At 40.4% G+C, this 13,212-nt stretch overlaps 1 protein-coding gene across 1 annotated transcript; it reads right to left on the bottom strand.

Moving 5' to 3' along the window:
* Positions 1-228: 228 nt before the first annotated feature.
* Positions 229-7,944, bottom strand: LOC139738904 (NFX1-type zinc finger-containing protein 1-like). Its single transcript, XM_071649533.1, has 5 exons — positions 7,910-7,944; positions 6,080-7,392; positions 2,677-6,049; positions 1,712-1,820; positions 229-1,170 (listed from the first exon to the last, which is right to left on the bottom strand). The coding sequence occupies exons 1-5, from the start codon at positions 7,942-7,944 to the stop codon at positions 229-231; spliced, it is 5,772 nt and encodes a 1,923-aa protein (XP_071505634.1).
* Positions 7,945-13,212: the final 5,268 nt, after the last annotated feature.

The following is a 13,212-nucleotide window of genomic DNA, read 5'->3' as shown; positions in this document are numbered from 1 at the left end:
ACTGTTTCCAGAGTTACAATTTTCTGTACAATTCTTGAGATCTCAATGTAGTGAACAATCAATATTTCAACAAAATGTAGTGAACTATCAATATTTCAACGAAATGAAAGCAGAAGGGAACTGCCACTGATTTTCTGATGATGTCCGCCTCCCTCTCGTTGGCAAAACTGTTTGCTTATGATTGGAAAAATATTCCCGTATTTGTCTAAGTCTACACAGATCTGAATATCATCTTTTTCGATCTTGTTCGCCACACTTGCCTCGTCCTCTTCCCCATCCCCTTCCCCTTCCCCGTCTGCGTCCACGACCTCGGCCTTGGCGTCGACCAAGTCCTTGTTCCTGGCCTCTTTCTTCAGAAGGCTCCTCTTCACTGGCATCCCCCTCCTCATCTTGCTTACACAGCGACTGTCCTCTTTCATTGTCGCATGCTGGGCAAATGTTTGGCGTGGATTCACTGCTCCTCAGTACGTGGCCAAACTGACATTGTCTCCAGAAATCCAAGTTATTTGACAGCTGCTCCGGAAGATCATCTAGAGAATGGCTTGATAACCGAGTAAACCCATTCATATGATATATCTCGGTCAGAAGCCGATCGACTGATCTATGTTGATTCTTCCCGAAGCGGGTTTCTGATACCAAAATGGATACGAGTTGCTCCATTTGAGAAGTGCCCTTCACTCCTTTGATAAATAGCTCCAGGAACTCTGTGAGCATGATTTGCCTTTTAAGTTCAGTCTTCGTGTCATGGATTTGCTGCTCGGTTAGCTCGACGACATCTCCGGTCAGAAAACTCACGGTCTCATCCGCACTGGCTTGAAGCGCCCTCTTTAAGATACCAACGATTTTCACGTCATTCATCTCGTTGCATTTCATGTGACCTCTCAGCTTTCGAATAAATGAAAAGCTGCACAATTGTACTCGACTGACCATTTTAATTCGGAAACAGATGCCTTTTCTGTGATTTGATGTCATGTGTTGAAGGTCTTTCGCCCGCTCGAACAGATATGATTCTATAGGTAGTGGGTGACGGATCATGATGTCGATGAGCTCTGAGTGTTCCTTTTGTGATTCGTCAATAACGCAACGTAGACTTTTCCGATAGGTGTGAAGGATTGAGCCGTATCGACGACTCACCTTTATCAGTGTACCACATCTCGGACAAGAAGGAACCTTCAAGGAAAAGATAAACTTATTTTTAATCACTTTTGTGCAGATAATAAGTAACGTGATCAAATATGATATTTGATGGAAAACACTACAATTTTAAGAATATAGTCGTCAGTAAACATCCAAATGATTTATTATCAAAGTCGTGAAGGATACTCATTTAAAATTTGGCACAATATCCCTTCTTGAAAGGCATCCACAAATTCCCTTTTAGACAGTTGGTAACAACAATTATTTATAAATATCATATATATATCATTAATTTATATATATACATACATGTGTATATTATATATATATATATAATAGTAAGATAAAACAAGCGGTATATGGTATAACGCAAGTATCATTGTAATTTGTGTACACGTACAGTTTCTTGTAATACTCCTTATATATGTATTTGGTTTACATTTCGTAATTCCCTTCACCGAGCATCTGTGCAAATACACCAATACGTGATCTATGTCATGTTTCATCTTGCACGAAAAATGGGAGGACTCTAATAATAGTCAACTATATCACGGAAGAAATCGATATGAATTACCACTGCGTCCTTGAACAATGATGTTGCTGTCTTTCCTGTCCGATATCCAATGTACTTGTCAAGTCCGTTTACCTCAAAGACATGGCCACAGTCCTCCAGCTGCATATATCTTTGACAATAAATTGATCAAAACAATATGCCACACTATGATATAGATATTCAGACACCGACATGACGGTAAGACGGCGGTATAATCATAAACTAAACAAGGGGCCTGTTGCATAAATGTTCTACCCAAGAAAACTCGGGTTACTTTTCAACAGATTCCCCCCCCCCCCCCCCCAACTCCCCGTGTTGCAGTCAATCCCAGAATCATATTAAATTTCAGTTTTCATGTTTAATCTCTTATCACAATTCTTTTTTTTAGGTAAAAAAGATTAATGCCACATACAGGCGCCTGGTTACGAAAATAAAAAATGTATTCTAAACTGCCTTATGCTTTGTAATCGCCAAATAGATTTTAATGTTCCGTGATGTTATGTTGAAATCATGTTCAGTCCATTACGTTTATTTCTTATCATTTCATATTATGCTCAGTAGTTCTATCCAAGGCATGTACCTTGGTTTATTGTCATTTCTTTGTCGACTACATGTATGTTTGTAAATACAGACAATCAAGCCAAAGAAGACTAAATGTCGAACGCTTCGATCAATATACATGGCATCTTGGTCATTTTTTTGTCTTCCTATGAAATGATTGTATATATATATACATTATGATATACATACCTAATTGTTGTCAACGCTGTACTCTTTATGGTAAATTTCAGAATTCATATACACACTACGATAGACCGAATACATTTCACGGTACTCGTGAGTGTTCTATGTATATGATAACCATCATTTAATTTCAAGTAAAAGCATTTTCAGTCTTTATGGCTTGTCACTCACACAGAATGAGTGCACTTTGTTTCTAACGAATTTATTTCTTGTAAATATGAAAAGTACACGTAGATACTTACCGTGATACTCTGGGGTCTTCGGTTCCAAAGAAGCGTTGTTCCAGCTCAGTCTTGTCACAGACTCTACATGTCTTCGGACAAATCTCTCCACAGAGACCGATACAGGGATGTCCACATTTTTTCTTCTTCTTACGACAGGGCTCGTCACACGGAGGTCTCTCACACGGTTCGAAACATAACTTGGAGCAACGGAAGTGTGGACAATTCCAATTGCACCGCTTCGTACAGACCTCACAAGGTGTATTGCAAGTATGGCTGCATTGGTCATGACGGCACTTCTGTGGACACTTCTGTTGACAAGACGAACATGGCGTCCCACACTTTTGTGTACATTTGTGTCCACAGATCAGCATTTTCTGACAAGGTTCTGTGCAAGGCAAGTGGAAACGTCCTCGATTACACTCCCCGCATGTACCCTTACAAGAGTGCCCACACAGCAACGTTGAGTCACACTTTACGTAACATGCGCTGGGCTTGTCACAGCACTTGACGGTCACTTTGTGCTTACATGGCCAGTTATCCCGGGTTATCATCTCTTCACATTTCTCCGTGCAGGACATTCCGCATTTAACTCGGCATTTGTGACCACATGGAAGTACCTTCTGGCATTCTGACGAGCAACACCCATCCTTTGGATCTTGCCAGCATTCAACCTCCTCATTGTGACCACAAGGGAGTTTCTTAAGTACAGGCTGCTGGCACTTGCTCTTGACACAACATTCCTCTTCCACCTCATGTCCACAGGAAAGGAGCTTCTTTGTCACTACTTTACACACGATACTCTGGATATCTCTGTGGCATTGAACAGTGCACATATGTCCACATGGGAGCATTTGTTCTATTTCTTGGTGGCATTTGATTTCGCTTGGATGCTTGTGACACTCCTCAAGACACTTGTGACCACAATCTAATATTTTCTTTACAAATTCCATGCACTTGCCGTGCTCACAGCACTTTTCCTCTTTTCTGTGGAAACACTGTAGCAGCCTTGTGACCATGATATCACATGACAAATGTAAATCATCAGTGCTTTCATGGCAGGGGAGAAACCGCTTGTGATTACATTGTAGAGTCTTCTCGACATCCTTATAACACCTGATATCAGCTATGTCCCTTCCACATGGCGCTTGGCATGAGTGCCAGCATGGTAGTATCTTTTTTACAATCACAGGACAGCTAGTGGGACAACTCTCGGAGCACAAATTCGGGCAAGTGTGATTGCTCGTGCAGATAGTCTTAAGACACGGTGCTTCACATCTGTACAAAATATGATCTTTGTCAGTAGGGTGACAAAGTTGTCTGCACACATGTCCGCATTCTAGTCTAGCTTCACATGGCCTCATACAACCACCATTTGGAGCATTTTCAAAATCCTTTCCTGCTCTAACATCAGTCTGTGGGTCAGGGTGGTTTACACATCGCAACTGCAATGATTCCCCAATGCTGTTGGTCTTCTTCAGATCCTCCACAATTCCTTTCCACAAGTCACTGTTTTCAGCAAAGAGGGCGAAGTTGCCAATGCAAAACATGCCTTTCTTCGCCCTTGACAAGGAGACACACAGCCGATTTGAGATTTCGAGAAAGCCAATCTTTCCATCATCGTTACTCCTAACAAATGACACAAGTATTATATCATTCTCTTCTCCTTGGTAATTGTCAATGGAAGTCACCTTTACGCCGAGAAACTCATTCCTCCTGTCCATCAGTTTCTTGAACTGGAGAAGCTGACCAGTATATGGTGTCAGTATGGTGATCTCATGTGTCTTGTATCCCTGCTGTATGAGATACTGACATAGAGCAACCAGGAACTCTGCTTCATGCAAATTGAAATGACTTTGATTGTCATCAAACGAGCCCTCTGGCTGTCTGTGGTCAATGAAGAACATACTTTTGGATACTCCTTTAATATTCTCAAATTCCTTCACAGTGTCGTGATCATCTAGAACATCATAAAAGTGTTTCCTCAGAATGTCCGCAATCTGAGGGCGCATTCGGTGTTGAAGTTGTAGTTGAGTGAAAGGAAATCCATTGTTGATCAGTCGTTCAAACAGGGAAATGTCCAAGTGATATTTCTTTGCCAGCATGTAGACGTTTGGCTTTGGTCTGAGTTGTTGATGGTCACCGATAAGAATGAGCTGCTGGCAAGAAGAATGAAGAGCAGTTATGATGTGAGCCTCAAGCACTTCAGCAGCTTCCTCAACAACCACAATCTTCGGTCTCACTCTCTGAAGCACTTGCTGATTGCTGGCAGCCGCAGTTGTGGTCATGCCAATAATGGTAGCGTCTCGAAGCACTTTTACCTTCTCTATGTCTCTGGCTTCCTCTAGTTGTAAGCACAGTTGCTTGTACTTGTTCTCGTATACTGGCAGACGCGTTCGAAGATCTGCGATGTACCTGCCAAGCCATAGGTGATACAGTGCCCATCTTTGATTTGGAGACATTCGCCATACATCACGAATTTTGTTCATGGAAGCAGGATCAATGCTATCTTTTCCTAGCAACTTTCGGACAATGTAACTCCTTAGTGCAAGATTCAAACGGTTTTGAAGAAGAGAGCAATCGAGACCTAGAAAAGGGACGTCGTCCTTCTCAAATTCAGCCATTTCTGTCTCAAAGTCTTCTTCAATCATGCACTTAACCTCTGCATAGTCTTTTTCCTCCGCAATGTCTATTGGATTGTTGAGGGCTTCTGTCATTTCTTCCTTCTTTTCAAGCATTTTCTCCTCTTCCAGTACTCTCTCCTCTTCTCCATTTGCAACCTGCGTTGCCTGCCCTGGCTTCCAGTCAGAGTCGCTCTGATGATCACACAATAGCCATTCCACCATCCATGAATCAACCTTCTTTAATTTTGAAAGTCTGAGCAGGCTGTTGTAATGCTTCCATGACATAAAGGGACCTAGTTCATACTCGTTGACGATCCCCTTTCTAGCTCCTGCCAGACGCGCCTGGGTTCGCTCCACGATAACCTTTGCATTATCATGATCTCTGAACACGCTGTTGTTACGTCTCAGTAATCTATTAAGGTTATATTGCTGGAGTGCATTGCTTTTACTTCGGCTACCAACTCTTACAATATCTGCTTGAAGGAACTGGAGAATGCCTTCCAGGAATTGATCAAGGGCGTGATTTGTATAGCATACCAAGAGAATGGGACCAGGGTCTGCTTGAGTACACCACAGATGCACGTTCTGAACGAGGATGTGAACGATCTTGAGACCGACATACGTCTTGCCGGTTCCTGGCGGGCCCTGAATAACGGAGAGTTCGTTAGTGAGTGCTGTCTTTACTGCCTTGAGTTGTGACGGATCAAGTTTTACATCATCAATACTCGGCCAAGCATCGTCATTCGTAACTTCAATTGTTTGCTTGAAGACTCGCTGTAATCCATGCCTTAAGCTAATACTTCGATTCTCTTCAAACAGCGGGGATATGTCCATTTCCTTGTACGCAGTTTCCTCTGGTAAATCATCAGACTCTGCCCGTAAATAGAGTGGCTTGTAAACGTTTTGACTGAGGCTAAGGATATACCTTGCTAGGGGCAAGGGAATGGATTGTATTCGCTGAAGTCCCTGCAATACCGGACGATAAGCTTCAAAGAAGATAGAAGATTCCGCCATGACAAAAGTTCTTCCTAACAGGCAGGAAGCATCCTCTAGATCGACCAAATGAACAACAACACGTCCAGCTTCCAGTTCTTTTACTTCTCTTTTGGCCACTGTTCCAAAGAAAAACGTATGGAAGTCATCGCTGGAAAGGAGAACTAGAGACCCAAATACAAGTCTCTTAGATGTTTGCCATTGAACTCTTGGGAGAGTCTTGAAGGACATACAGTACGAGACTCTTGATAAATTGCGAATAGATTGAACAAAGCGCACTTCTTCATACATTCGGATATCATGAAGTCTAGGCCTCTGGTTGGGATGTGTTCTTTTGAAGGCAAGGTATTCTGATATGCCTACACGTAAAGGATAGACGAAATCTTCCTTGAGAAGTCTAAACTGCACGTCCAAGTAGTGATCTCCATCCGCATAAACGCCTCTCGTGATATGAGGTCGAAGAAATGGTTGATACCCTGCCTTAAGTTCTCTTGCGGTAGGAAGAATGGCTTGCTGGCAAAAGTCATCCGGAGGAGGATTCTTACGAACGCTATCCATTTGACGTTTTCTGTCCTTCTCCTTTTCAAGGGCATCGATCTGGTGTGACATATCAGTCATAATGGGCCTCAGATGCTTGTATGGGTCTGGATACGCTTCTTTGAATCCTTCCACGACATCTTCAAGTAGGATGAAGGAAACTTTGACATCTGCCACTCGACTCGGCAAACTCTGTAGCATTGTTTTGAACACGATGAAAACATCCATGAAGAGAGTTTGTACTTCATTGATAGACTCATTTGCCAAATTTCTGAGCTTGATAAGATAGGACGGGAGATGGCGTGTAAGCAGTTTTGAGTCAGACACCAAGGTGAGCAGCATAGTGACTGTATGATCTGCACAAATGGTTCCACAGATATATGCCAAACTCCGCCATATAAGCCTCTGCCTCTTCTCGTCAATCTTTGATTCATTGACACCAGCTTCTACACTTCCCTTGAGTGAACTCAGCTCCACCGCTGCCTCGGAAGGATTTTTCTTGAGCAGGTCCCGCAGCAATTCAGAGCTGATTGGTTGAAAGTTTCGTCGATTCTTTTGACCCCCGCTGGAATGAGCACCAGGTCTAAATAAGTATAAGTAATTTGAACATAAGATTACGCGTCATGTTGCAATACCGTAGATCATGCGGTAAACCCTGATAGCTGTCACCGAAGCGTTTTTATAAATGGCATCTGCCAATTCCTTTAACAAGTGAAAAATTGCAGTGAATACATGCATGGATTTAATTTTCAGGTATAGGCGATATATATAGTGGCGAGAGATTCGACATGTACAAGTATAGAACCGGTTAAAAAGAAATGAAATCTAAAAAGAGTATCATAATGAAGTATAGCGATACTTCATCTATGAGAAACGGGACTTTATCATCAGAGTGGGTTGCGTCAACAATACTGCAAAAGCCCACTATAATTGTCCAGTGCTAAATAACTCTCGATAACGGTAGACTGTTTAATCTTTCCCAGCCGATCTATGGACTAAACGTGTTTCGTCCACTCTATAATCATGACAATAAATCATGATTCCATGTCTTACGTTCCTGACAGATTTCTCCGGTGAATTTTCTACTCCGGGTAGCATACACCAAACCACCAATCTTGAACTTGCTGAGTGTCATATCACAACTATGGAAACATTTTTCTTTTCTTTCATGACGACGCAATTATGAAGACTTCCTTTCCAAAAGATGCTACATCAGCTTTTGACTTTTATGGCTTTGGCTTTTGGCTTTTGAGTTTTATTTTATATGCTTGGAGGTGTATTCACAATAACTTCATGTCCCATAATCCTACCCCGTAATGTGATGAAATACGCCTCGGAAAAAAAATCCATCCCGCTAATCCGCAAAGTTTTTGCTATGTATAAGTTATACTCGGTTATCTAATTCTTTTTCCCTTTCATAGGTCACTTTCACTTATAGAATCACCATTACCTAAACTGCACGTCCAATCATTGTAGCCATTTTAATGTTTAAACCAACTGTACACTTTCGGTTAGGATTAACGCTTAGGATTAGTAAACAACATAATAAATTACCTATCAGAGTCCTGTATCCTCTCAAAACCTCGGCGACCTCGGATCGAGCATGCTACCCCTATCCTGGAGCCATCGGCACCCTTATGCTTCACTTCTGTATCCGGAACTCCTGAATGACATGCATTTGGATGTCGTCTTGACCCTCCTCTCTCTTCACTGACCCTTCCACCATCTCGGCGGCTACCTACTCTCCATCCATCACTTACCCTGTCGTAGTTGGTGTTGCGTGGACTTGCCATTACTGGATGATATAATTCAGACATAAATGTAATTATTGAACGCTTCACATGACACAATTAACGAGTTCATCTCCACAATGTTTACGATGAAAAATCCTAAGAGATTGGCCGAATTCCTATGTAAACTGACGACAATCATTGCTAATGTTAATAATATATAAGTTTCATCAGGATAACGGGAAATTGCGGTTCAAACCGCCTGAGAATAAGTCATGAATTCGTCGCTAATAGATGAATGGCACTTTTTCACAATATAATTTGTAGATCCGTTTAGCGACAATGAATTGCATGGTATGGTGAATCATCTTCCCATCACATAAAAATACCGCCAACCTTTTTTTTTTTCAGTGGAAAACATCCGAAAATTTAATCCAGTTAGTTTGAATATAAACCAAGAGGTCAAACAAACTAACAAAAAACACTCCTAAATCCATATGCTTGTGTGTATGTGTGTGTTTCTTCTTTTTTTTTAGTCACGGGATATTTATCAGTTTAATTCCAGTGAAAACATTCGTTAACAACATTGCGAAGGATTCATAATCTCTACAGTTCGATTCTTCAGCTCTTAATTGTCACATAATCACCTCTGTTTGGTGAAAAGTCCAGCCATCTTCTCAGATGGAAATGAAACAAAGAAACAAGTACGAGCATAGCATTATTCGATGTATAAGACATTCGATTCTGGAACACGTTTGTTTGAAGCACTGATGAGCAAGAGTTCAGGATATATATTATGGGGAGGGGGAGTTAAGGGCACCTTACGCTTGTACAACTGCTCCTCTGTTGAACCTTTAAAATTTTGCATAGAAACATACTTGTTCAATATCGCCTTTCAGCTTTCCAACATACATGGAGTTAGCACATTTTATGATACATTATCACTATCATTGTTCTTTACCAGAGTCCTCTGTTACCGGAGTTGCTTATCGAATTGAAGCTACAAAAACAAAAGCAAACGAAAAACAAACAAGCAAACGCATAAATTATCTCCCTTACTATTTGGAGTCGATCCCTTGCACTGCAGATTATACGTAGAAGGAAATGCGAGATGTGACACTCATTTGAACAAACTGACATTGGCGACTTCGAACGTACCGAAAACATGACTGTTTTTGATATCCTAAATGATGAATGAAATGCCTCGTCAACCAATTTCCAAGTTTGGGTTCAGACCATTTTCACCATCAGGATCAGCAAATGATGGCCAACCGGCTGTGTCTATGCGTGAATGAAGGATCAGAATGAAAAATCATCGATTTCGCCACACAACACATAGCAGGGTCTAATCAGCACACTCGTCGTGATTGCTGGGGAATCCCACTCGCATTAAAATAACAGGGTTTGAACCTAGTCACAAAATTGTCAAGAGAGCACTTAAGAACGAAACAATTGAAAACCTGTCACGCGATCAAAAGGCGAGAATGATTACGGGTGTCATGGTTGTAGTTCGCCAACATTTGATAACTCATTGATCCATTGCATTAGCGCCTACTAGAAAACATGCAGTGATAATGTCTTAAGCGTTTCAATTCATTTAATCCTTTGGTGCTTGGATAAATTCCATCTGATTTCAGTGTATATTATGCTGTTTATTTGATTTCATCGTATATATTTGCTGAAGTCAATTTGAATATGGCTACTGATGGAATGGGATCGCACTGTAATGTGGAATAATAAAGCAGCACAGAGGGTTCTGTTTGGTATGACCTTCAGTGAAATACTGTGTCATTCATACATGAGCAATATAGACCTATACCTTTGACAGTTAATTGCAATCGCAATTAATCATCATTTTAAGTCAACCACATTTTCCGTATATATAATGCGACCACTTACTCCCCCCTTATTTTTTTCCTTTTATGACAGCCCGAAAAAGAGGCCACGTCAACAAATTTTGGCAAAAATTGTCAATGTTTCTCACTACATTACCTTACCTGAATTACCCATGATGACGCCCAGTAAGTCAAAAGGCTTGTAGAGGGTCGTACCACAAGTCAAAATCCTGAGCAAGAAATGACAAAGAAAAGGCTGGATGAAAATCTTCCATATCATGCAATATTTTGAAGATTTGAATCATATCTGCACCTTAAAGTCTGTACTCGAGGAATGGAATTCCCAAAAGGCTTGAGTCTGTCAAACTACGATGCTCTAATTTCATATACCAACTCAAGCTCTGTTTTTATCACTCTTTGTAAGCTCATAAGCTCAAGGATTACGCCTGCATTTACATTGATTAGCCACATTCACATCGAGTACCATAGGCTTTCTACCTACACCTGACCATACAAATCACACAGGGAGCTGGAATGAGAGCCATATTCACTTTTTCCTTGTAGGATTCCATCTTCTCTGTCCCCTTAACACAGTAACTGAGTAATGAAATGTAAAGTTGTTGTGCCAATATGAGCAAAACAAATAAGTGGGAGCCTATAGACGTAAACATGTGGCGATCGAAATGGACCAAAAGAGGGAATTGTTTGGAAACATGATCAGTGGCAGATTTGGCTTTCCGTGTGTGTAGTTTTTCCAATGAAATACACATTTTTTCATAAAGCTTGTGTACGTGAAATCAGTACGTTGTATTACAGTAGTATATTCTTGAAAGTGCTGAAATTGCACTGCTCCATAAATGGTGGCTTGGGGTCCTTGTTTCGAATCCTCAGGCTGCAAATATCTTTCGACAAGATGTTCTACCTACCATCTCCCCCCCCCCCCCCTCTCTCTCTCTCTCTCTCTCTTCATGTAAAGTGTTATGGGGCCTACTATCATTGCCATACAATCCTACATACCTGTATTTTCTTGTCACGAAGAGGTACTTTTATGCTGGTCTTCGCAATACCGTCTCGCTTCCTGTTTTCACATTGAGTGAATTTCGCAACATGTCCAGCAGAATCGGGGGGGGGGGGGGGAGGAATTTCGGTAAAATGTGACGGGAGGTGTTTTTTTTTTTCTTTTGCTTCAAAGGTACTGTTTACTATTGGGAGCAGTGGTATATCGATAATTCGATTTGATGATATTGCAAATGTTTTCAATAAATATTTTACAACTATTGGAGAAGATATTGCTCAAGAAATTCCAATACTGATAAACATTTTTACTGATTTTTTGAATCAGCATAATACACATTCTATATTTTTTACTCCTACCACTAGGTATGAGGTTATTGATATTGTTTCTGGTTTGAAAAATAAAAAAGTGCAGGTTATGATGATATAAGCAATATGATTTTAAAAGGAGCTATATATTCTATTGTGGATCCTTTGGTGTATACTTTCAATTTATCAATGTCAAATGGTCAGTTTCCGGAACAAATGAAAATAGCCAAAGTTATTCCTATATTTAAGAATGGAGATAACTTAGATATTAGTAATTATTAGTAAATAAATTTCTTTATCATCTTGTTTATCAAAAATCTTAGAGAAAATTATATATAAAAGAACAATGAATCTTTGAAGACGCATTGTGTTCTAACAAACTCCCAGTTTGGTTTCCGAGAAAAGCATAGCACTTCTCATGCATTTTTTAATTTAATTGACAAAGTATAGCACATGCTTTAGATAATCACTCTCATTTGATCGGTATCTTCCTGGACTTCTCCAAGGCCTTCGACACTATTAATCATCTATATTGCTTAGTAGTTGTCCCACTATGGTATACGTGGGAAGGCCTTGGAGTGGTTCAGGAGTTATCTAACTGATCGTAAACAATACGTTTCAATAAACAATTATAACTCTGATATGAGAGAATTACTTTGTGGCGTGCCACTGGCGTGCCACTGGCGTGCCACAAGGTAGTATATTGGGGCCGTTGTTCTTTATTGTTTATATTAATGATTTTTGTGCTTCCTCCCAAGTGTTATCATTCATACTTTTCGCCGATGACTCGGAGGCTGCAAATATATTTCATCAAGATGTTCTACATACCAATCCCCCCCCCCCGCCCTCTCTTCATGCAAAGTGTTATGGGGCCTACTATGATTGCCATACAATCCTACATACCTGTATTTTCTTGTCACCAAGAGGCACTTTCATGCTGCTCTTCGCAATACCGTCTCGCTTCCTGTTTTCATATTGAGTGAATTTCGCAACATGTCCAGCAGAATCGGGGGGGGGGGGAGGGATTTCGGTAAAATGTGACGGGAAGTGCTTTTTTTTTCTTTTGCTTCAAAGGTACTGTTTACTATTGGGAGCAGTGGTTTTGAATATGTTCGAGTTATCATATTTGATGCATATGTATAGGTCAGTTGTATAACAAAACATCTTACTATAAAAAAAAATCGCAATAAAGCCCAAACTATTAGCAGATATCACTATTTTTCTCAGTTAGCCTTAACTGTAGACGATTTATTGTAGAAACAATCTTATTATAACTAATATTCACATTTTGTATGTTCAACAATACATACAACATTGATTATTCTGATTACTGGTAACATTTTACATTGGTTGTTTCTTTCCGTAACTCACATCTTACAACTATTTATTTTTTAAGCACTAAACCTGGGATTTTGTTTCATTTGCAAACAAATAGTAAATAATACCTTTAAGATTCGTATGGTTGGCTCGCAACGTTAAAGGGGATGGCTAGTAACTGATCAATGGGAATCAGTG

Source organism: Diadema antillarum, unplaced genomic scaffold, assembly GCF_040938485.1.
Source record: "Diadema antillarum isolate AM-2024a unplaced genomic scaffold, OU_Dant_1.0 seq00000773_RagTag, whole genome shotgun sequence".
In the NCBI taxonomy this organism is placed as follows: Eukaryota; Metazoa; Echinodermata; class Echinoidea; order Diadematoida; family Diadematidae; genus Diadema; species Diadema antillarum.
The sequence above is the reverse complement of the archived record's forward strand: the minus strand, read 5'-3'. Positions and strand labels throughout refer to the sequence as shown.